Below are 25,531 nucleotides of genomic sequence, written 5' to 3' on the forward strand. Positions count from 1 at the left end.
AAGCTCCTATTTCCTCTTAGCTTCTTTCATCTAAACCCTATCTTTTGCCAATTTTCACGTGTTTCCTAATCTAGATGTGTATAAGAGACAGGTGTGAGCCTCACTGTCGATCAAAGTGTCTCAACGGAGGAGTGTGCGTCGCTCCTGACACGTGCGAGTGTCCCTCATCTTACTTCGGGGTGGCGTGCCAATTCAAGTCTTGTGGAGGAAATCCTCCGGCCGTAAACAATGGATCTTTCCCTGGAAAGTGAGAACAGACAGACTGCACTTCTGTTTTACTACCTGTATTCGTTCATTGTGAGCTCGTAAATTAAATATTGAAGTGAAAGTTTGGCAACCAATAGCTCTATATAGGAATAGATAAGAATCAGCCCTGGCTCTAGATATTGACTTCTTGTCGTATTTCTAATCGATTAACGCATGTTAAATAACCGTGTTATTACATTCAAGTATCAACGAAGCACTTCGACCCTACATTTGTCCTGAAGTATAAATACTATTTGCATGCAGGGATTTCTTCACGCCGAGAACACTTCAGTGCAACCAACAGTTCAAAGAAGCTACCGCTGGCATTAAAGTCGTTTGCACCGAGGGTAAATGGACCATTGATCCCATAGCTACACTATCGGACTTCTGTATCCCCGTATGCGACCCTGAATGTATCAATGAAGGAGTTTGCTCAGCGCCCAATATTTGTACGTGCCCTCCTGGATACTTTGGCAGCTCGTGTCAGTTTCCGAGTTGCACCGATCAGATTCAAGTTCAAAACGGGCGAGTTAATATGAGGTGAGGAAGCTGTTATTTAAATGTTACATTTACGTAAGCGTTTACGTGCGTCAGAGTAGTGATGTTTTATCAAGTTTATTTATACATTTGTTTAATTACCGTTCATCATAGGATAAACATTGCTTGAACGCTGGCTCAAAGTATTGTTGAATTCAAAGAAGAAAAATTATGATCCTAAAATTATTAAATTCATAGGAATTCTCATATTATCCGAGCACACGCTTGTCATTTCTCCAGTTCACCTTCAGTTGGTCAACTTCTCTGTGATACCGGCTACGTGGTTCAGAACTCGTCCAGCCCGTCCGCTGGTCTAACCTGCACTTCTGGGACTTGGATCATAAACGGAACAACTTCGACATTAGGCGCCGAATCCTGCTTTCCCTACTGCCAAAAACCTTGTCTCAACGGGGGCACCTGCATTCAACCCAACACTTGCCTGTGTACCCCCGACCACTTCGGGTCCAACTGCGAATTCCTTTCATGTAATTCGTCAGACTTCAACGTACCAAACGGGGCTTTTGTTGGCAAGTGAGTTTTTCCTGTGGAAGCTCTCAGTGTGTTAATTATTTATTTCATGCCATTGCACGCTTTGAGATGTTTCACTTATGAAATTTATGCATCGTACTGCTTCCTAATAATTTCCGTTAATACGTAAATCATAGAATACGCTTCCGCAAAATTAGATCACTATCAAATGTTTTATCCTGGGCACTGCTGCAATAATAACGAGACACTCGTACGCTAGTACCAGTGGTTTTGACGTTCATCTACCATATAGTCAGTTCCTAGCTCTAGCCTGACCGCTCTCAGGTATTCAGATCGCAATATTCAATGTACCTCATTTGTACAATAACCGGTCCTATAAAACGCATAAATTCAATTTTGAATCAAGTGGAAAAGGAAAAAAAAAAGAAATTTCACTTACCAAATTCATCATAATTCATAACGGATCAAATAATAATTGTTTTACACTATTCCATTACCCTATTCCATTGCTTCTCAAAAAAGTCCTCCTCTCAAGCGTCTGCTACATGTGTATTTATACAACACTGCTCCATTTCCCCCCTCAGTGACAGCTTCAGCCCCCGAAACCTGACGTGTTACGATGGCTACCTTCGTGCTGTGGGTGATGACGTGGTCCTGGTGTGTGATGACGGCAAATGGGTGGTGAGGAATGCTGGTCCTGCTGCTGCACTGTGTGTCCCAAAATGTCTCCCTGCATGTCGCAATGGAGGTCGATGTGTCAGTCCTGATGTCTGCGAGTGTCCACATCCATACTACGGAGAAGCCTGCGAGTTTAGGTCTTGTGTCGACCAAATTCCCGAGGTAGAAAATGGACACTTCACTAGCAAGTGAGTCATGAATAATCATGTGGAATCTCTTTGTAGAATGTTATTGATGTACTCGTAAGCATATTTATTGTGTTGACTGTCAATAAATCTCAAATATTTCATCAAATTCAATAACCTGTAACCACTCATTAATAATAAATTCTTAAGTATTTTTAGAGTTGTTAATCTTCCTCCAGGAATTTAAGTTCGCCCATAACATTGGTCTGTGATGATCAGTACGAGCCTGCGACTCAGGGACATACTTTGGGATGCCTCAATGGAATTCTGATGAAAGATTCTCTCCAAAACAACTCTAGGGTTTGCGTTCCAATATGCGAACAACCTTGCCTCAACGGGGGAACTTGCACGCATCCCAACGTTTGTCAATGTCTTGATGACTTTTTTGGATCGACTTGCCAGTACCTTGAATGTACAGACAAGTTGAATATAAGTCACGGTACATTTACCATGAGGTGAGGCGTCCACGGTATACTTGAGATTTTGTATGATTCGGAATATAGAGATTACCAATGATACCAAAAGCAAGTCTGATTTACATGCATTTTTATAAGTGATACTTTCTGTTTGATGGCGCTGTGTTTATTTGAATTTTGATTCTAATGAATTGCATAGATTTTCCTTCACTTGCCAGTGCTATAAACTACTGTCGCGATCACGATCACTGAATTTCTGAAAGAGGATTCTTTTCATCACAACTGCATTTCTTCACCACTGCGTTTCATCACCAATGCGCTTCATCAACAATACGTTTCATCACCAATGCGCTTCATCACAAATGTGTTCCATCATCAATACGTTTCATCATCAATACGTTTCATCACAAATGTGTTTCATCACCACAGCGTTTCATCACAAATGTGTTTCATCACCAATACGTTTCATCACAAATATGTTTCATCACCAATGTGTTTCATCACCATAGCGTTTCATCACAAATGTGTTTCATCACCAATGCGCTTCATCACAAATGTGTTTCATCACCAATACGTTTCATCACCACTGCGTTTCATCACAAATATGTTTCATCACCAATATGTATAATTCGTCTCTCGAGCAGCGACTCGGATGCCGGCCTCTTGACTTGTGACGACAAATACTTGGTTTCTGGCACGACTTCACAAGCCAGTCAAATGCGATGCTTGTCACAGTCCTGGAAAATAACGAAGTTAGACGTTCCAGTGCCGGGCGCGGAGGTGGAGTGCATTCCGCACTGTGCATTTCCATGCCTGAATGGCGGAAATTGTACGGCTCCGGACACATGTTCTTGTGCTTTGGGATTCACAGGGAAATCTTGTGAAACTCAAATCTGTTCACTGGAAGGAGACGGATACGTGGTAAGGAAGTGATATTAGGAACTTTACCTTTTCAAGTCTTATAGATTATTTAAATTAAAGCTGAAAATCATTATTGGCCATTAGTTTTGAATACTTTAGGCTACATCGGACCTAATAAATTATTAGAATGTCAGGGTTAGTAGCCATTAGCCAATTTATGAGAGGAAAAATGATACCTTGGATTTACATCCAAGAAAACAGCTTGAAATTTCTAACTGGATTTCTTTCAGCTTGCGACTTTTGTTCCACAAATTTTGATTTAGAATTTGGAGAGCTAAATTTCAACCTCAATGAATCCGCTCAGAGGAAAATAATAACTTTTACAATTTTTACTTTTAACTTTTGCAATTTATTGAGAACATTCAATCACATCCAAATAACTTTTCATTAATATTATTTTTCTGATAATTTATTAAGTATAATGTAAATCTTAAAGTATAATATTTAGTCAAATTCCATGACTCCAAGGTGGAGACTCATGAGGACGGGCCGAGTATGTTGAAGTGCGCGGAAGGCAAATTCCTACACGATGATGTGAGCGACGCTCCCGCGATTTGTTTAAACGGAACTTGGGTGTCGGACGATGACAGTCCGGTCGCGCTGGTGTGTCGGGAGGGCTGCGCGATGCCATGCCTACATGGAGGAGTGTGTGTTGGCATTGACATGTGTCGATGTACTCCGGAGTATTACGGAGAACATTGTGAATATGCCAAGTGTCCCACTGTCGAGGTGCTCAATGGAGTCTTCGATGAACAGTGAGTTCATCAAACTCATCGTTTAGTGGTCAATAAATTATAGCTGCATGATAATAGATCATTCTGTAGTGATTGTTCTGAGTTTTGTGTGAACAGAATTCTACTTATTGTAATATGTGATCTGATGCAGCTTTTCGATAATTTTAGCTCGTTGCGGAAAATCTATTGATATCTATTTTGCAGTGAAGAGATGAAAAAGTACTTGGATGTTGATTAGCTATTAATTAAACTTAGATGGCATCCAAATTTCTGTTAGTTAACGTGTAATATCTGATCTAATTCAGCTTTTTCTTTAATTTTAGCTCGTTGCATAAAATCTATTTATCTCTTTTACAGTGAAGAGATGAAAAACTACTTGTGCGTAGATTAGCTATTAATTAAACTTAGATGGCATCCAAATTTCAGTTAGTTGACAAGTATATGTCGTCATTGCCAATAATTCTTCCTTATTTCCTCGTCGCAGCAACGACTCCTCGGCCACACTTACGTGCAACGAAGGCTTCATTGCGATCTCTGGCGACGAAGCCGTAGAGTTAGTTTGCGTGGAAGGAAAGTGGACGCCATCTGGAATAGAAAACTCATCTTCTTTGTTGGGATCAAACCTAACAAACGGTTAGCCGATTTTGACTACTTAGAACAAAAGTGTAATAAATTTCGTACAAATAATTCCCAAGTATTATTCTTCAAAGTATTACGTAACATCACAAGCCTCAAAATTTAGAATCCCTGCAGATGACACTAAAGATGTTTATATAAAATTAATTTATCACCGCAGTATCCCTCTTTACAGAAGTTCCCCAATAGACCATTACTAATTAATTATCATGGAATTCTATATAATCATAATGAATATATACAATGAAATAATTATATATCATAGAATTCTATATAATTCTAAGGAATATATACAATTAAATTATTATATATCATGGAATTCTATATGATTGTGAGGAATATATGCAATTAAATAATTATATATCATGTAGTTCTATATAATTATAATGAATATATGCAGGGTGAACCAGAATTAAGTAACCCTTTTAATTTGTTAATAAATAAAAAACTAAGAACGTTATGAAGTTGAAACTTGTTTTATTTAAAAGAATAATTATATATCATGTAATTCTATATAATTATAAGGAATATATTTAATTGAATAATTATATATCATGTAATTCTATATAATTATAAGGAATATATGCAATTAAATAATTATATATCATAGATTTCTATATAATTATAATGAATATATACAATTAAAGAATTATATATCATAGAATTCTATATAATTAAAAGGAATATATACAATTAAATAATTATATATCATGGAATTTTATATAATTATAAGGAATATATATAATATCTGGCGTCCCGTAGCCACCAGTTCCGACATGCCAGCGGCAGGCGACGAAGCTTTGCAGTGCAGCAGCGCGTGCCCACAGGGATGCCTGAACGGCGGCGAGTGCGTCGCAAAACAAACTTGTAAATGCGCTCACGGCTTCACGGGACCTTCATGTGAACTCAAAGAATGCGGGGACGAAAAGATCCAAAATGGAGCTATAAAATTGAAGTAAGTTTTTTTTCGTTCAAGATTCGAATCCTCCCCCTCTCCACCCGCCTTACGCGTCGATCCCTTGATTCCCTCTTTATTTCAGAATGCAAAAGGTTTCCTTTTGGCATTCGGGCTATATTTTTTAAAAATAATTTCCGCTCTGTCGTTGGATCGTAAGTGCGGTTATCACTTGTAATTTATAGTAATATGCCAATTATTTCAATCAGCATTGGTAACATGGGGTTTCTTTTCCATGAATGTTCAATGACATTAGAACTCGATATAATTGCCGATCTGCAGTTGGAAATATTTTACGTGTTTTATTTATAGCATTTTTTATGTTGAATCGTCGTGTGATCATTCTGTTAGTAGTTCATTCTTTTTTTCAGTTCGTAAGCTCACCATCGTAAGCGGCTCACTCACTAACCGTTCGATACACGGCAAAATTTCACTACTGTAGCAGGGCACCTACTCGAAATTGATTTAAAATTCACGTGCAGACGTAGTTGGCAAGTAGCCTGACTTTCATTCATGCGGCCTGTTACTGCATGAAAAGTAAAGAGTGTTAAATGAAAAGGTTAGAAGCATGTCTTCAACGGTATCAAGATCATTGAACTGCATTAGCACCACTAGGCTAATATTAAATTTTAGCCGCTAATATGCAGCATTTGTTGAATTTTCTCTTTAAGTGTTCATAATCATCGCGATAAGGAATAATTCTGTTCAAATTCAAAGTTTGCCGCTCAGCTGACCAGCAGCGTGGAGTATGGCAATAGCGGCGTTTCGTTTTCTGATTATAGGATGTGTCTGATGATGAATATTTTTCTGAAGTAAAACATACGTACCTCAAAACCGTTCATGTCTACGAATGTGTTCTCAGATCACTCGTACCACGAGTTGGGAAACTATTGATAATAAACTGTATGGAGTTGCACAGTCAGGCTTCGGTCGGTAACGTTTGGAATAAGACATTCTATTTATTATTTATTATTATTATTCTATTTTCCAGCAACATCTCAGCTGAAGTGATCTGCGATGCAGGATACTTCTTGCCCAACGGAAATGCATCTTCTCCAGCCGAGTGCAAAAATGGTAATTTAACTGCTTGAAACTTATAGAAAAGTATAGAAAACTGAGTGAGAATGAACTGGAAGTCTGTATGAAACGGTTATCAATGAAATCCTTTGCATTGTAGAAGAAAGAATGTAAGTTGATACGAGAATCGAAACAAATCTTGCGCTTGCAAAGGATGATTCGTAAAACAATAATTTAGTTTTTTATCATCAGCAGATATTTCTTAAACTCGAATTCATCGATAGATTTATGACAATTCTTATGCCGCTTTTTAGCTGAATAGATCGTCCCCTGCATCACTATTACATATCTCACCTCTGAATATAGTTCATATGTACTTTCCCTCACTAACTTTAATAAGGAAATTACTGGCCACACAAGTACTAATCCATCTGCATAGATGGTTAAGAATATACTAGTATCAGATAAAAAGTATATACAGTTGTAGATAAAAATTATAGGGAACGTAGAAACTTAATTAATCACCCAATGCGATTATTTTTATAAATAATACTTTAGAATGATGGTCTTATTATAATTACAAGAACCTCATCACAAGCTTTCACATAATTACAAGCAATAATGATTCATTTTTCATGATATTTGTCCGCTTTTCGTATAGTTTTTTGTGTAGATTTCATCATAGCCTAAAAATTTGGTTCGGGGTATTCCAAAGAAATATGTTCATTGGTTTTTAATAAAATCGGTACTTGAAACATATATTTTGATCGATGCTCCTATTGCAGGACGTTGGGAACTCCCCGATATGCCAGAGGACTCACCACCCACGTGTTCCCTCGGGTGCAAGGAAGCCCCTTGCCTCAATGGAGGCGAGTGCGTCGGACTTCAGGAGTGTCGGTGCCCGCAGGGTTACGATGGCAGTCAGTGCCAGAATAAATTATGAGAAAGTGTAGTTACTTTTCCAGAAAGGATCAATTTGTATGACGTCATATAAATAATCTGACTCCCACAGCAACATAAGCGTGTTGAATCTCTCATATGAAAGGTTCTCCATGAAATTATACGTTACGAACACCTCTCTTATGATCTTATGATGAGTTTAGGACGTCGTAGTCCACGGTCACGCTGATGCGCCGCCTTCGTCGTCCTCCGTCTCCGAGTCGTCGTCGGATGTACTGTTGGACGTGTTCCGTCTATTTGCCCTCCTTTGGGCCACCTGATGCAAGATGCTGTTGCTTGTTACTTGTACACTCTCTCATACACTTGATTCAGTCCTCAACACAATGTACAGGAATGGGACGGCGAGGGTGGACTGTTTCCAAGGCTACCAGGTTCCGGAGGTGTGGACGTCAGCAGATCTCGAGTGTCACGATGGCCAATGGATGGCATCGAACAACCTCGGGGGCTACGAACAGCCTATCACGTGCATCCCTGGTTTGTGCAATAGAAATGCCAGAGGATTTTTAGCACGTTTTCTCATTTATGGAAAAAATGCCCTATTGTGCTAGTCATGTCCGTCCGTCTGTCTGTCCGTGACTTCACGTTTTCGTCGACGAAAAAATGCGCTCTCTGTCACTCACTGCAGTGTGTACTGAGTTATATTTTTTAAAGATATGGTCAAAGGCCAGTTTTTTTATCTCCTGTAAGCAAGTCACGAAAATTATATGAATCGGTGTAGGGCCAAACTTGACCTATTCTTTAGCGCCTTCAACTATACGATACTGTAATATACTATACTTTCGCTATATGAATCGGTGAAGGGCTATAATTAGCCTATATCCTTTAGAGTTTTGCGCCTATAGTACGATACTGTAATAGAATAGAAGTGTCGGCGTTGAAGAAATAGGCCCATGGCCTGTTATATACTACCTATACTATATGTTATATACTATACTATATAATATAACATGGCCTGTTATATTATATACTACTAATATACTCTAATATCGTTATTTACAGTATGCTCACAACGCTGTCTAAACGGAGGCTACTGCAGTTGTCCAGAGACGTGCCGGTGTACGCCAGAATTCACAGGACCAACTTGCGTCAATCGCAAATGCTCGTTCCCTCCGCCAAATGTGGAAAACGGGAAGCTTGGAAGCCAGTTAGTGATGCGGCTGATTGAATTAACATTTTCTCTACACTCACAAGTTCAGAGTATGTGCTGCTCTTACAGAATTCACGGCTCTATTTCGAAGTATGTGCAAAATCCTATTGGTGTCTGACACCATCATCAAGATGCAAAGTCAAATTCACCGAGACGAGCGAGAATGGAGAAAACGCGATAAGAAATAGTTCATACGCAGTTACTTGAATCTACAAGCTGCTCCGCAATTTAGTCTACTGACTCTACGATTAGAACAATGCAGCACGTTGACATATACTGATCCTATTATAACTTTAATTCCTTGCTTTGGCTAACATTGCTGCGTATGACAGACCCGACGAGTACCCGTACGCTACTGAAGTCTCGTGCCAGTCTGGCTTCTTCCTGCCTTCTGGGGCTGCGACCAGCACGCTTTTCTGCTCCGATGGCACCTGGAAATTGAAGGGAAATGACGCCTGGAACGGGGCGACCAGCATCGCCTGTGCTAACGGCTGTCCTCTGGGCTGTCGCAATGGGGGCGTGTGTAACGGCGTCGGTCGGTGTTCCTGCCCGACTGGATTTGAAGGCCAATATTGTGAGCGGCCAACATGTCTTTTGCCCAGCGCTGGGCTTCTTAATGGAGTCATTATCAGAAGGTAAGATAGCGGAAGGGAATAAAACGTTGAGTTGTTTACGCAACTAGTGTTTATACGACTGATATTCTTCTAAATCTAACTGAAGTAAACGAGAAAGAGCCAGTTACTAATCAACTAGCTCTGATTAAACTTCCCGGAAGATGTTACTTTAAAATATATTAGAATTCAAACGGAAGAACGTATTTCCAGCCAATTTAGAAAAATGAGAAGTTAAAATTCTTCCATATTCATTCAAAATAACTCAGAAGTCCCATGAAAACCTTCATGACTTACACCCCGGCTGTGTCATCATCTAAAATTTCAATTAAAAATTTTAATTGCATGCAGTTTCTGCGGCCTGAACTGGTTGCTTTCTGTAAGACCTTTGGGGGCTGAGAAAAAGGATTTACACTTACCAAATTAGCTTGCAATAATATATCTTTTCGTAAATCATGCATAAAAAATTGAAATATTACGAGGTAACGAGTATTCTTGCAAGCGTTGTCGTGCAGTTTCGACGAGGTCGGGGAATACCAGCTAGTGTGCGAGGCCAATCATAGACTAGCGACAGGAGAGTCCCGCGTTCCTGTCAAATGCGTCAACTCAAAATGGCAACTTGCGTCTCCGGCACCACGTCCGTCATCTCTGCGTTTACCATCCGCATCGCCGAAGCAAGAGGTAGATCCTGTCTTGAGTTGCCTGCCCGTGTGTAACCCGGTCTGTCAGAACGGTGGGGCATGCATTGGCCCTGGGGTCTGTTACTGCAAGAAACCTTTCTATGGGGAACAGTGCCAACACAGGGTTTTCCTGTATGCCGCCACCCGGTCCATGACAGCGGAAAAACCAAGGGGCAAAATAGGGTGCGTGCTTCACAGACCTCATCAAGCTATATATTTTCGTATTGTTGAATGATTAGCTTGGAAAATAGTTTCTAGTTACTCCCGACTGATTGATTTTTTTCAATTCTGAAACATTTTTGTCTCTATTTTAATGCAAATTATGAGTTAACGTGACTATATTTGCAAGTCGGTTAGATAAATTTTCAGTTGATACATAACATTGAGCTCGTACATTTTAAATTCCTCATAAGCAATGCTTAGTAAGTGATAAGACAAAAACCTCTCGCTAAATGATATGATTTTGCTAGAAGATTTCCATATTCATCTCATATTTGTGTATTTCTTGTTGCAGGCGCTTCCAAATGACAATTAAGTTCCCCCTCAAGGCACAGGCCGGTAAAGCATGACAGGCAACTATCCATGCTAGAATCTCGCACGAACAACATGTGATATAGGTGCGCCAATATATTACTTTTTCAAGAGATTAGTTTTAATTTCCTCTAATATACTAGTAGGAAAATCCGGCAATAGTAATGGAATCGACAAATTATTGAAAAATGTAAACGGAGGTGCAAAATCCAAAAATATATTTCCTTCAATTGTCAGTTAAATTTATCTCGACATGGCTGCCCTATCATGATAGCAAACAAAGATTAATACATTTATTTTAAAAAATATGACGACCTAGTGAGTCTTCACGTCACACAAAAACTAGTAATCAATGTTTACACCTCATAATTATACTAAACAGATCTACTGAAGTGTTAACACCGAGTAAAAAAGTCGAGGATACGACTTATTTGATTTAAAATTATTAAAGATTCTACATAAACCTCAATCCCAGGACTCAGTGGCATTGGAACTCCAGCCAGCAGCAAGTTGATCGATTTGAGGCGTTGTATTTTTTCTCACGTCTGCTGCCTGATCAAGCGAACGATCTTCAGTACAATCCATATTTTCTCCTCCCTCTTGGAGCGCTTCCTTGGAGCTACTGCATCGGGCCAGGAAATATGCCTCTGGATAACATACTAATCCAGGCACTTGAGATTCTACGGCCTCAGGTCTATCGAGACTGCCAGCAGTTGAACAATTATCCGTTTTGTGTTGACATTGTTTCATTGATTCAGTCTGATAAGCTTCAGGAAAACATACAACATTCGAAGACCCTGATGCTTGGTCAGTTGAGGTATTTGATTTTAGAACGCTTTTAGGAATAAACCTGCGCCTGCGTTTGGTGGGTGGTAGAATAGAATCGCAGGAGTCGTCGACAATGTTGCTGGCTGCATAGTTCCCTAGCACAAGCCAGTGCTCTATGGGCACCAAGCTGATCCTGTTGAAATAATTTCCAGTGTTATTTATGATTGTGTGGAATAAATAGATTCCAAGGTAAAAAATTTACCAAAATTTCATTTCAGGACAGAAAATAATTGTCAACACGATAATTCAATACACATAAGTGTAGATATCAACTGAGATGAATTCGTTCGTGTTAAAAGAACGAGAAAAATGAACTGTTCAAAAATTACTTGACTTGAAGTTCGTATTTAAATTAAAGAGATCGGACAGCTGATGGAAAACACGAAGCAACTATCAAATAAATAAAATTGATCTCGTTTTTAAACTGATTAATTCCTATGAAATCTCTTCGCCACTTACTTGGCATGAGGGTAAAATTTGTTCACCATTTCTTGGAACTTTGTCATAGTGTTGGCCGACAGGCGGTAGGCACCGTCCATTGGAAAACAAACGACCTCGACGTTCTCATCCGCCACTTCTTGAACGCATTTTATTGTGTCTGAATCTTCCGAGATGCTTAGATTCCTGCATGCCACTTCAGTCTGTCTAGGTTCAAGTTTTGCAGACGTCTCATCAATTGCGTCAGTTGGCCTGTGACCGAACGCAACTGCTGATACCGAGTGAATTCCGGTTAATTCGAAACTATTTTCGCTAGGCAATAAATTATTCAGAGCCTCTGCGTCATTTGTACGTTTTTCGGTATAATCTTCATGAGTACGTAAATCGGACAATGTCCTGTCTCTTACTGCACCATATTTTTGGTCAGAGGTACATGGTTCGAGTTTTGTTTCATCATCATTGTTGCCGAGAATGGGACACTTAGCGCCTACATCGCCTCCTGTTTCTTTCACGAACTCGTAGTCGCTCTCGTGAACGGGACTTATCGGAAGGATTTTTTTCTCGATATTTTCGGCAAGTGAAGCCTCATCCTGCCTGTGGACATGTGAGACGGGCTTGATGGGCTTCTTGTTGCTGGTGAGGATGTAGATGATGCCGAGGTCTTCGTCAGCACGCCAATCTACGTACTGGACGCGGTAATCTAAAAATGGACACAAGCAAATTAATTTTATCTAATAATGGATACAATAAAATTAATTGTAATTCAACATAAAATTGATAATCAATCAGCCACGTAAGCTTTAGTACTAATATAAGATCTAACGTTATGATTCTACTATTATCAATAAATTTACAATTAATCAGCCACATCAGCTTTATTATTAAAATAAGATCTAAAGTTATGATTCAACTGTGATCAACAGGCATCATACCTTCACACAGAGACATGTAGAGTCTGAAACTGCGGCCAATTGATGTCTCTGAACAGCATTTGGTCGCCAGCATCTCATTCAACTGTAAAATAAGTTAGATTAAAATAATTTTAGACGCAGGAAATTATTGCTATGCCACATATGTCGGATTTTGTATTGGGCCACATTCCGCACAGCATCTCACCTGCTAGCAGATAAAAGATAAATCTATGTGAAATTCGTCACAAAATTTGCTTCCTAGTAATGAAAAAAAATTCTTGACATAAAACGCAATAAAAAATTCAAAACTATCCCCATAATGATTATATAATGAACAATATTTTCATAATCGTTACCTATTGAAATTCTGACAAATGAATTTTACATCGACATTGTCAAGATTTGCAAGGGGTTTTCCACTCTTATCTTAATTTCCTTTTACTCACTCCTCGGTCACAATACTCACCACAGGATGGTTGAGATACGAAGTCATGTCCGCGAGACCGATAGCCGGTCAGCTGCAGCCTCTCTCAACCTATTTTATACTTGAACGAAACATAATTATGCTTAATTTCTCATGGCTGCCAGGCTGAATGTGGTCACTTTTAAACGCAAGCGAACTTTGGGAAAATGCTCGAGTTCAAATTTGTTCACCTTTAAACGCAAATTTGCTAATATGCTTAACTTCTCACCTCAAACGCAATAAAGCTATGCTTTTGATTCAAAGCGATCACCTTTACCAAACTTTACAGATACAGTATAAGGTTAAGCAGATCAACTTTATTTCCTATAGCCTAGTCCGTTAATTTTTAAAAAAATTGTACAAGAAGTACGTTAAAAATGAATAATGGAGTAAATTAGTATGACTTCAACGACGAAGATCTAAAATTAAAAATAATAATTTGATTAAATTGAAGTAAGTCTCGCAATTAAGCTCGGGCTGCCCGGGGTACGCAACGTCCCCCAAGAAACTGCGATGAGGATACCACACTCATCGCGGCATCCCCCTGGGGGTCCGTATAAACGAATGATTTCTAGCGCATTTTCTCATTTATGGAAAAAATGCGCTATTGTGCTCGTCATGTCCGTCCATCTCTTCGTCCGTCTGTCTGTGACTTCACATTGTCGTCGATTTTGAGAAAATGCGCTCTTTGTCACTCACTGCAGTGAGTACTGAGTTATATTTTCTAATAATCGTAATGCCAAAGATGATTTTATGCTGTATTTTGGGGATGAAGTAAACAACAAATTCATTTCTTCTTGCCTTTACTGACTACCTGAACAGTGGCTTGTATTTCATCAACACGCGATAGAAGCTCTTCCTCCGAGTAGGTGAAATTCGACTTTTTCCAAATCTCAAAAAGTTCTTTGGTCACGAGACGAGTTTTCCTTTTGTCGTCTAGTTTAGCAACCAAGGCTCCACCGCTGACAGGGAACACTGGCAGAACCCAGTCCCTGAATTCCTCCAGCATCTTCATCTGGCATGAGTACTTGAGAAGTTCTTCGACGCGTTGCCTCGCCAATTTGTCATAAACTTTCAAGTCTATCACGAGGTCCGCCAATAGGTCCTGGACTATTTTAACGTCTTTGGCTGCGATAACGGCATCACGATTATCTAAGATAAAAATCAAAAGCTCGCGCTCTTTTTTTGAACACTTGACGCGCGCGATGAAATTGAATGCGTCGTCGGCGTTAGAAAATCCCGCTGCGATGACAGTCATGGGCGACAACTCGCGCGTGTCCACACCACACGAAGAGCATCGATCGAACAAAGACTTGCACGCCAAGCCAGAGAAGTCATCAGGCAGGCCAATGTAGGGGCCAAGTTTACAATCGACCATTTTCTGGAGTAGTTCTCCACCGTAGTTGCCAGTGACGATCTTCTGCAACTCAGTCCAAATTCTCTCTCCTGATATTCGACTGAGGCCTCCAGCATTACGAGTGATGGATTCTAGAACAGATTCAGAATGATCATCAGGAGACTTGGCGATGCGTCCGTAGAAACGGAAATACCGCAATATTCGTAGGTAATCTTCTTGTATGCGAGTGTCGGGGTCACCCACGAACTCAACTCTATGCTCGTCAAGATGGCGCTTGCCATCAAAGTAATCATATACGGTGCCGTCCATGCCCATGAACATGGAATTAATAGTAAGGTCACGACGATTGGCGTCTAAATACCAATCTTTCGTGAAACGCACCACTGCATGGCGACCATCTGTCTTGATATCAATTCGTAATGTGGTGCACTCGAAGTTCTCATCGTCTATCCTGGCCGTGATGGTACCGTGTTTCTCGCCGGTCTCATTGATCATACGCACGCCTTCCTCTTCGAACATCTTCTTCATCTCGTCAGGGGTGGCAGTTGTCGCGAAATCCAAGTCATGAGGAACAAGGCCACTCAAAAGATCCCTCACAGCACCTCCTGCCACCCTCAGCTCGTGTTGATGTTTGGCAAAGATGCTGGAGAGCTGCTGAACGGCCGGCCGCAGCACCAGCGACAGCTCAGCGTCCGAGACTTTCATCGTGTACAACTGAAATGAGAAATATTGACAACTATACCAAAATATTTCATCACGGTCATTAAATATTATAGTGCAAAGATGCTTCATGAGTAGTCGCTTTCCTGCCTTGCTAAATTTTTCCTTAATTTTTTCGGACAAATTCGCCGATTTAGTTTTTTGAATTGCGTTGGCAGGGGAAAACTTATGATGGCTTTAATTTCTTATTAAATTGTAAATAGTACGAAAAAAATAAAATGTAATTTTTATACCGGAACCTTCAGATATACTAATATATATTGAGTTATAGGCCTTTTTTGTACGCGGACTTGGCCGTTTTTAGCACATTTTCTCATTTATGGAAAAAACGCACTATTGTGCTCGCCATGTCCGTCTGTCTGTCCGTCCGTGACCTCAAGTTTTCGTCGACGAGAAAATGCGCTCTCTGTCACTCACTGCAGTCAGTACTGAGTTATATTTTTTGCTGATTTTGCGACTCGCCCTACGTTCTGCTTCACGTTTGGCGAGTAGTCTGGCCCGCATGGGCCAAACGTCAAACTGCATGGCCTACATTACATTTGTCGACACTGTTGTTCTGGTAATTTGTAGTTTAGCAGGCGATGATTATTTATTAACGGAGGTATAGGTTATTGAGATAGATTCATGCATCAATTTATGATAGTTTGCATAATATGTGAAGTGATACGAAATGATGCTAACAAAGACTACTCCATCATATACTGTACATAAGAGAAATACTTTATTTTTGTACAGTATACCGCGTCCAGCTGTACGTACTTTACAAATTAAGCCCGCCACCTCGTCTCATTACAGAGACCTGTTACCGATATGGATGCTCGACAATAATTATTGTATCATAAGTTTATCAGTTAACATTTGTTGAGAATTTCCATAAAACCCACTTCAACTCTATGATCATCACGGGTGCTCAGTACCGCAATTATTTCTGAGTATGTGTCATAGTCTTGAGGGGAGGAGCATGTAAGTCAAAAATCGGAAATTTTGGATTTTCCGGTTTCTTGGCTGCTCATTTGTAGCTGCTAAAAAAGCGCGTTTAAAGCAGCAATTCGCATGTATGTGCGTGCTCTAGTTTTTACGTAAAGAAATTCCAAAATAATATAAAATGAACATTTTTTAACAATATGTACTTAGATTTCTATAAATTGAATCTGTATTTATAGATCATTAGGCTCCTTAGTTGCAAGTGTTCGCACTTGTTTGATAGCTACAAACAAGACGTGTTCAACAAAGCAAATACCAAGGATGTACATGCAATAATTTTTGTGTAAGGCTGTTTTTACCTTTTGAAAATAACTATTTTATAACGATACTTACAAATTTTCATTTAAAATGGTATGTATAGACCATTATTTGCATTAATTGCAAAGTGTTTGCACTCGTTTGAAAGCTACAAACGATGAGCGTTCAGGAAAACAAATACCACGGATGTACATGCGATGTTTTTTGGGTTAGACCGTTTTAAACTTATGTTAAATAAGCATTTTTTATTTGTATTAATGTAAAAAAGTCACAGTAAGTGTACAGACGCGTGCTGGTACCCTAAATGCAACCAATTGGCACTGGGAACGCTTGGGCTAATATATCAAGCAATTTTTTTGGCATATTCTTATTTTTTCAACAAATTTTACTTATTTGGCTCTCCTGAACAACTAAAATTTCCATATTACGCCATCTTAAGAATTTATCCCCTCCGATGATTTTCAAGCTACAGCATTGAGAGAGGTACCATTCGATTTGTAAATAAAATCTCTATAGAGCATCAGGCCATTTCATTCGATTTTTATTTTGTTTTGATTATATATTGAAAAAATGGGGGGAGGGGTAAAAACTAAACAAATCAGAAAAAAAAATAAAAAAATTAAGGAACGATCTTTAGATATGGTTTTTACGCATCGAACGATATGTCTCTCGATGTTGAAGCTTGAAAATCCTAAGAGGAGATAGATTTCTAAAGTACCCCTTTTTCCGTTTTTTATGAATTTAACGTTTTCTTTAATTTTTTCAAAAAATTTGCATAAACAAAAATGTCATTGATTTATATTTTACATATGTGCACCAAGTTTCATAATGATCCGTTCGTAAATAAAAAAGTTTTTTTAGGACCGACATGCTCCCCTTAAATTTACTAGTTACGCTTCAGTTTAAAATTGGTTTTGTTGAATTTTTGTCGGTATCAGTCAGTTACTAATTGATTGCTTCAAACTAAAAATTGTAGATGTGTTCTGGTATGCTCTGTTTAATTACGCCTTAAAAGCTGGTAACCTTCTATAAGCGGGAGTGATCCAAAAAGCTGACAATCATCTTTCAAGATTTTGAATCTTCAAAACAATTTTAAAGGAGAGACCTAAACTGAAGTCTAATACGAAGACAATAATTCATAAATCTTTCATGTCGACAGTCACTATCTTGTTTTTAGGTCGAAACTGAATTTGATTACAAATCTTGCTACCGATGGTATAATTACTGTGTTCGCTGGCTCGTACTATAGGCTACCACTACAATCTGAACATACACCAAATCTAAACGCTATGCACCCTCAAGGGGACATTTGTCGTGTGGTTCCTGTCAGAAGTCCGATATTATTTTGCTTCCCGATGGCATTGTTCCTGAGCGCTCCACCACTGAGCTCGCGGTGTGAGAACTCTTGTTCGAGTGTCTTCCTTTCTGTTGCTTTTCACCTGTCCCTCCTTGTCACCTGCCCCTCCTTGCCAACTGTCCATCNAGATCTACATCTATGTACATCTACAGAATCAAAAGTTTCATTTATTTGCTCCATAGATCTACATCTATGTACATCTACAGAATCAAAAGTTTCATTCAATTGCTCCATAGATCTACAACTATGTACATCTACAGAATCAAAAGTTTCATTTAAGTAATCCTTAGACCTACATCTATGTTCATCTACATCTGTTAAACTCCTTTAATTACGTACTCTGGGAGATGTACTCTTGTGCCTACAGCTCCTGCATTGAAGATGTAATGTAAGTGTACTCCGGAAATGTATAAGAAGTATTTCTGATAAAGATAATAAGTACTCTATTTTTAGCGCATTTTCTCATTTATGGAAAAAATGCACTATTGTGCTCGCCATGTCCGTCCGTCTGTCCGTCCGTCCGTGACTTCACGTTTTCGTCGACGAGAAAATGCGCTCTCTGTCACTCACTGCAGTGAGTACAGAGTTATATTTTTTCCATAAGATCATGCAGGTCGCAATATTCCATATACGGTTTATCTAAGTTCACCAAATCTTTCCTACAATTTCGGCCCCCACAGAAGTGACAAAAACTTATCCAAATAAAGATGAACTTTTTATTATTCAGTGGGCCTACCTGAACTAACTTGGCCCGGCAAAAGAGCGTATTACTTCTACGTTCACTCTCTGCTCGTAATATGGATAAATAAATATAACTCAGTACTCGATCACAGCAGTGAGTGACAGAGAGCGCATTTTCTCGTCGACGAAAACTTGAGGTCACGGACAGACGGACGGATAGACAGATGGACGGACGGACAGACGGACATGACGAGCACAATAGGGCATTTTTTCCATAAACGAGAAAATGCGCTAAAAATAAATCTAAGTGCTCACTGCAGTGAGTGACAGAGAGCGCATTTTCTCGTCGACGAAAACATGAAATCACGGACAGACGGACGGACAGACGGACGAACAGACAGACGGACAGACAGACGGACAGACGGACGGACAGACGGACGGACATGACGAGCACAATGGTGCATTTTCTCCCATAAATGAGAAAATGCCCTAAAAAGTGTGTCAGTATTAGGACAAAATGACACATACATTTTTCTGAGGTCATCGCGCGATTCCAGCGGCAACGGGCCATCCTGGCACCCCTCCAAGCCTTCGTCATGCATAGCTTCCTGTCACTAAGCGGAAAGACCTAACCAAATACCTACAGAAGAACTTAAATAACAACCAATTTATTTGATCGTCTTGGAAAATTTTTATTCGTACGAGGGAATCTATGAATAAATGACCATCCCGCCACGGTCACCAAATACCTGCAGCCGAATTTAAATAACAATCAATTTATTTGATCTTCTTGGAAAATTTTTCTTCGTACGTGTAAATCGATGAATAAATGACTGCCACAGTCAGCTTGTACTATAAACCTACGGGAAATTAGACACTAGGAATTATGATACAAAATGATCGGAAGGTGCGTTAATTAATGCATTCTAGAACAGATTGAGAAGAACATCAGGCTCTGAATATTAAGATGATTCGATATTTTTTAGTGTCGCATGTTGTCGGCAAGCCCTAATAATATTTTTGCTGGTAAAATATTTTAAACTTAATTGAATTTGCCTTGATCAAAATTTGTGGTTACTTTTGCATGGAAAATACTCTCAACTCATGGGTTTCACCTGAAAAATAATTTCATCTCAAAAGGTGCATCTGAAAATTACTTTCATCTCAATACTTTTACCTCGAAAAGACTTTCTGCTCAATATTTTCGCCTGGCAAATACATTACCTTAATACATTTGTCTGAAAAATACGTTCACCTCTATATTTTACAATTTTATTTAACTTAATCAACACAGAAGTGTCTAAGCCAGCTGGATGGCAGGTGTTATCAACACAGAAGTGTCAAAGCCAGCTGGATGGCAGGTGTTATCAACACAGAAGTGTCTAAGCCGATGGTAAAGTGGATAGCTAACCTCTGATGAATCACCGGCTTGTGAAAGGTTCATCAACTTGTAACTCAAATGAAATCAACTTTTTTTTACTTTTGCTATTCAAATCAACTCATTAATTTGTATTAATTTGTATTAGCAAACCGTGAGTTAAGCTATAGGAACACATATTCGGGTTCAGTGATTCACATGCACCTTAAAATAAATTAATTTTCAGGTTGACTTATTGTAGCTGGTAAAAAATATAGAATTTTCATGTATACCTTGAATTAATTCACATATAATAGAATATAGAAGAAATATAAAAATGTTATATACCTTGAATCGTATTTTCATATATACATTGAATTAATACACATAATATAGAATATAGAATAAATATGAAAATGTTATATACCTTGAATTAATTCGCATATAATTGAATATAGAAGAAATATAAAAATGTTATATACCTTGAATTAATTCACATATAATAGAATATAAAATAAATATAAAATGTTATATACCTTGAATTAATTCACATATAATTGCATATAGAATAAATATAAAAATGTTATATACCTTGAATTAATTCAGATATGTATAATAGAATATAGAAGAAATATAAAATGTTATATACCTTGAATTAATTCACATATAATAGAATATAGAAGAAATATAAAATGTTATATACCTTGAATTCATTCACATATAATAGAATATAGAAGAAATATTAAAATGTTATATACCTTGAATTAACTCTCATACCTATAATAGAATATAGAAGATGTATAGAATGTTATGTACCTTGAATTAATTCACATATAATAGAATATAGAAGAAATATAAAATGCTATATGCCATGAATTAATTCACATGTAATAGAATATAAAAGAAATATAAAATGCTATATACCTTGAATTAATTCTCATATAATAGAATGTAGAACGAATATAAAATGTTATATAAAATGCTATATACCTTGAATTAACTCTCATATAATTGAATATAGAAGATATATAAAATGTTTTATACCTTGAATTAATTCACATATAACAGAATATAGAAGAAATAATAAAATGTTAAGGCCAGCTGGGGGCAGGTGGCCGAAGTCACAGCTGGCTGAGTCGCTTTAAGCTATTGATTAGCTGGCCGACCTTCTGCCTTCACGCCAGCCTTCATCTCGACGCTTCATCCCATTCACAAACTTCCTGCACGCCATTCACTGACTATATCTCATTCACGTGTCTCATTCATTTAGTTTATATTATGTATTCGTAACATTTACTGACTATACTCATCTTATTGCTTTTGTCTTCTCCACAAATACCTTAATTTCGTTCACAAATATCATTCACTTTTTAAAATTAAATTCATTTCATTCACGGTCTGCATACATGATCATACAATATCCTGTGGTTACTTAATTATAGTCTCATATTAATATCACTTTATTTCCAGCAATTTTCCCGTCAGTAAAACAACACGTTCAAAAGATCACACGAAACGTGTTACATTTTCCTTGTTTCAAAATAAAGAGTAGGAGAAAATTCTGACTTCCGTATTCTACCTTCCGCATTCTACCTTCCGCATTCTGCCTTCCGCATTCTACCTTCCGCATTCTACCTTCTGCGTTCTACCTTCTGCGTTCTTACTTCCTCATTCTACCTTCCGCATTCTATCCTCCGCATTCTACCTTCCGCATTCTATCTTTCGCGTTCTACCTTCCGCATTCTACCTTCCGCATTCTATCTTTCGCGTTCTACCTTCCGTATTCTTACTTCCGCATTCTGCCTTCCGCATTCTACCTTCCGCATTCTACCTTCCGCATTCTACCTTCTGCATTCTAACTTCTGCTTTATAAAGCAAAATAGCAGTAGACTTATTCACTACAATGAATATGTTTCAAAAAATTATTCATGATCTGTACGATAATGTTACAAAAGTTCATGTGTTCTCTGTCCTAAAAATACTAGAAATTTTCCTTTGGGTAAATTGAGAGCAAAAAAAGAGCACTCAAAAATTGGTGCGAATTTATGCAAATTTCGATGTACTTTTTGCCCTCCTGTGGGTCATCCACGCCCAATTTTACCCGTCGAAAGGGCGTATCAGTGCTACGTGCTTGAAGTGTGTCACTATTGGGACAATATGATCTAATTATTTTCCTGAGTGTGGGTACAGTAGTTTAATTTGACCCTCTGATAATCTTTAATAAAGTTAAGTACTGCTTTATTTTAATGAAAAAAAATAACTGTTGTTGTGTGTAATACCAGGCTGAGGCATTTAATGAAAAATATATATAACTGTTATTCTATAATGCCGGGCTGAGGTAGAGTGAGTATTTACGCATAAAATAATTTATCGGCGTCTTAAGGCTGGCCGGCGTCTGAGTGTACTCTACTTGATAGATTTAAAGTACACTAAGAAAAATAAATGTGTTGTTTAAATTTTGAAACACTTTCTTACTCACGGCTCACGAAGAGAGCGGACGTAGCTTTAATGCGTCCTTTTACCGAGCAATGACCAGCACACGAGTAAGAAATGTGTTTATATTGGGACAAAGTTTCACTAATTTTTCTTAGTGTCGGTCAAACTGGGTCAGTTTGACCCACACATGGCAAGAAGTGTGTCGCCATTAAGACAAAGTTCCACTAATTTCTTTGAGTGACGGTCAAACTGGGTCAGTTTGACCCACACATGGGCAAGAAGTGTGTCGCCATTAAGACAAAGTTCCACTCATTTCTCACAGTGTCGGCAGCAAAGAAGTGTGTCACCTTTAAGACAAAGTTCCACTCATTTCTCACAGTGTCTATATTAGCTCCTCCGATGAGTCACGTGCTTTATCTTTTCACCGTGCTGGATGATCACGGAATTATCTTGTACTGCATTGTTAATAAGCATTATTTATTTATTGATCTTCTTATTGATCTAGAGATAATGTGATCGCTTCATGGTGCTCGTAAGGTCAAATTATGTCCGATTTATGGCCGATTTATAGCTGACTTATGACCGGCGCGGTAATTCTTCACGTCGCAATCAGTGATTTTCACGCTGAGTGATTTTTAAACATAATAAATATTTATATTATTTCTCGTACGATTATCATACAATATTCAAGATGATCAATCAATGGCATTTATTGATGGGAATTATGCATGAATAGTTCATTGTGAAGAATAACGGTGCCCTCTTAACGGTACCCTCTTAAAGATACCTTCTTAACGGTACTCTCTTAACGGTACCCTCTTAACGGTACCCTTTTAACGGTACTCTCTTAACGGTGCCTTCTTAACGGTACCGTCTTAACGGTACCTTCTTAACGGTACCCTCTTAACGGTACCCTCTTAACGGTACTCTCATAACGATCAGAAAATTTGTTGCAGCCGAGTTATTGTTGTAACAACAATAGTTGATTATCAACAGTTGCAAGCGAGGTATTGTAATAATAATAGTTAATTATCAACAGTTTTATGGTATGCGAGGCATTGTAACTACTCATGGCTGATGAATATCTGCATGCGTTATGCTTTTAGCTTTCACATTTTTTGAAAAATTTCAGAAAAAAATATTAGGCTGATCAAGGTAAATAACAGCTATTTTATCTATCGATTCAAACCCTTCGCGACGGGACGGTTTGCTAGTAGCTATGTTGTTGTATAGATTTTTTATACATTTTAAATATATATTTATGCTTGTTAAAACATATTTATGCAGGTTGGCAGGGTTTACTTTCATGGAATTTTGACCGAACGCCTAATAATGCATTTTTGTTACACTTTTCTTTTTTTTTAATTTGTCAAATGATTTGTTACGCAAGCTTTCGTTGCGAAAAATAAAATTTGTTGTGCATAAACGAAGTTTCGAATGTAACCAAATTGTTTATTAGGTAACAAAAGATTTAAACAATGAGATTTTGATCGAGATAAATACCTGAAATGTTTGAATTTCACCCTACACGAAAATTAAATTCTTAAATTTCTCCGGCCTTTGAAACGAATACATGTATTTATGTATGTATATTTCAAACTGACATATCTCTAGGCCCATCATATAAAGGACGTATAAAAATACATTATTTACCTGTTGAATTTACCTGTTAAATAACTTTTCTTGGTTATAAACACACTTCATCTTTGTTCTTTAATTAAAAACGTGTTTAGTTCATATTCTTTATATATAGCAACTATACATATTAAAGCCTATGTCTAGCAGTCCCTGGGTCTGCGGTCGATGGCGCGACAGCTTCTCTCTGTCGCATGACAAACGAGCTTCGTTTGCTCATAACGACGATTTTGGCCGCTGTTCGCCCCTTGTTAACGCGCCACACCAAGCCATACGTGACAATTATGTGGCTATTTACGCGCCTGACTGTTAGGAGCTTAGCCGTACCCATGCCACATGTCCACAGTCTGTACCCGTGCCACATGTCCACAGAGCTTGGCTGTACCCATGTCAAATGCCCACAGAGCTTGGCTGTACCCATGCCACATGGCGACAGTCTGTACCCATGCCACATGGCGACAGTCTGTACCCATGCCACATGCCCATGGAGCTTGGCTGTACCCATGCCACATGGCGACAGAGATTGGCCATGCCACATGGCGACAGTCTGTACCCATGCCACATGCCCATGGAGCTTGGCTGTACCCATGCCACATGGCGACAGAGATTGGCTGTACCCATGCCACATGCCAAGTTAATTATCAACAGTTGCAAGCGAGGTATTGTTGTAACAACAAAAGTTAATTATCAACAGTTGCAAGCGATGCATTCCAACTAGTCATGGCTGCATGATGAATATCTGCATGGGTTATGCTTCCGAAAAAATATTAGGTTGTTTAGGGTAAATAATAACTATCTTATATATTTATTGGAACCCCTCGCAACGGAACTGTTTGCTAGTTAGCTATGTTGTTATAGAAATTTTTGTATACATTTTAAAATATCTCTTTAAGCGTTTTACACTTTTCTTGTCTTTTTTTTAATCCGTCAAACAATTCTTCTCGCGAGCTTTTGTAGCGAAAAATAACATTCTGGAATAATAATTTATTATGTAGTAATAAAAAATTTAAATAATTAAATTTTGATCTAGACGAATACCGGAAATTTGTAAATTTCATACAACACGAAAATTACATATCGAAAATTTCTCCGAAATTGTTTCCAAATTCATGACTAATCCGGTGGTTTGCAAACTAATAACTAGAGTCTCATCGATATCTTTTCGAACGTCAGCGAAAAAGACATAGTTCCGAGAATGAATATAAGTATATTTATGTCGGTATGGGATTGGCAGACGTTGTTCTTAATGCATCAACTTTTTTATCTTCAATTTACATTAGCAAAAAAACACCGTTCGATTATTTAAAGAACGAAAATGAAATTAATAGTAAAATGCATTTTCCGGTCTTTAAAACGAATAAAC

The 25,531-nt window shown here is 38.3% G+C and overlaps 3 protein-coding genes across 3 annotated transcripts in view; 1 reads left to right on the forward strand and 2 right to left on the reverse strand.

The window, feature by feature from the left end:
- The window catches only part of LOC108666221 (neurogenic locus notch homolog protein 1), a gene marked incomplete at its 5' end in the record, with an annotated part of 31,161 nt that extends 20,313 nt beyond the window's left edge, over positions 1–10,848 (forward strand). Inside the window, 16 exons of the mRNA XM_047880707.1 lie at positions 92–247; positions 511–786; positions 1,024–1,314; positions 1,857–2,138; positions 2,315–2,590; positions 3,196–3,472; positions 3,941–4,227; positions 4,691–4,839; positions 5,605–5,797; positions 6,789–6,871; positions 7,600–7,749; positions 8,087–8,248; positions 8,774–8,918; positions 9,254–9,556; positions 10,048–10,395; positions 10,727–10,848. Coding sequence (XP_047736663.1) covers positions 92–247; positions 511–786; positions 1,024–1,314; positions 1,857–2,138; positions 2,315–2,590; positions 3,196–3,472; positions 3,941–4,227; positions 4,691–4,839; positions 5,605–5,797; positions 6,789–6,871; positions 7,600–7,749; positions 8,087–8,248; positions 8,774–8,918; positions 9,254–9,556; positions 10,048–10,395; positions 10,727–10,781 — 3,433 coding nt within the window. The remainder of the gene's footprint in view (positions 1–91; positions 248–510; positions 787–1,023; positions 1,315–1,856; positions 2,139–2,314; positions 2,591–3,195; positions 3,473–3,940; positions 4,228–4,690; positions 4,840–5,604; positions 5,798–6,788; positions 6,872–7,599; positions 7,750–8,086; positions 8,249–8,773; positions 8,919–9,253; positions 9,557–10,047; positions 10,396–10,726) is intronic.
- Positions 10,698–13,659, reverse strand: LOC108666220. Its single transcript, XM_018153057.2, has 4 exons — positions 13,387–13,659; positions 12,942–13,023; positions 12,031–12,709; positions 10,698–11,704 (listed from the first exon to the last, which is right to left on the reverse strand). The coding sequence occupies exons 1-4, from the start codon at positions 13,411–13,413 to the stop codon at positions 11,209–11,211; spliced, it is 1,284 nt and encodes a 427-aa protein (XP_018008546.1). The 5' UTR covers positions 13,414–13,659; the 3' UTR covers positions 10,698–11,208.
- Positions 13,660–14,169: 510 nt separating this feature from the next.
- LOC108666223 (CCA tRNA nucleotidyltransferase 1, mitochondrial-like) lies at positions 14,170–15,532 on the reverse strand. Its single transcript, XM_018153060.2, has one exon. It carries the CDS (start codon positions 15,530–15,532, stop codon positions 14,171–14,173), a length of 1,362 nt encoding a protein of 453 aa, XP_018008549.2. The 3' UTR covers position 14,170.
- Between the last annotated feature and the right edge of the window lie 9,999 nt (positions 15,533–25,531).

This window comes from Hyalella azteca, unplaced genomic scaffold (genome assembly GCF_000764305.2).
Source record: "Hyalella azteca isolate HAZT.00-mixed unplaced genomic scaffold, Hazt_2.0.2 contig5977, whole genome shotgun sequence".
Lineage (NCBI taxonomy): Eukaryota > Metazoa > Arthropoda > Malacostraca > Amphipoda > Hyalellidae > Hyalella > Hyalella azteca.

Excerpts from the sequence above, each read along its gene's own strand:
- LOC108666220 (XM_018153057.2), bottom strand. The coding sequence starts at position 13,413 with ATGACTTCGTATCTCAACCATCCTGTG. Across the intron at positions 12,710-12,941 it reads CTACATGTCTCTGTGTGAAG|ATTACCGCGTCCAGTACGTA; the intron begins GTATGATGCCTG and ends GTCCATTTTTAG. Across the intron at positions 11,705-12,030 it reads AAATTTTACCCTCATGCCAA|GATCAGCTTGGTGCCCATAG; the intron begins GTAAGTGGCGAA and ends TTATTTCAACAG.
- LOC108666223 (XM_018153060.2), bottom strand. The coding sequence starts at position 15,532 with ATGAAGCATCTTTGCACTATAATATTTAATGACCGTGATGAAATATTT.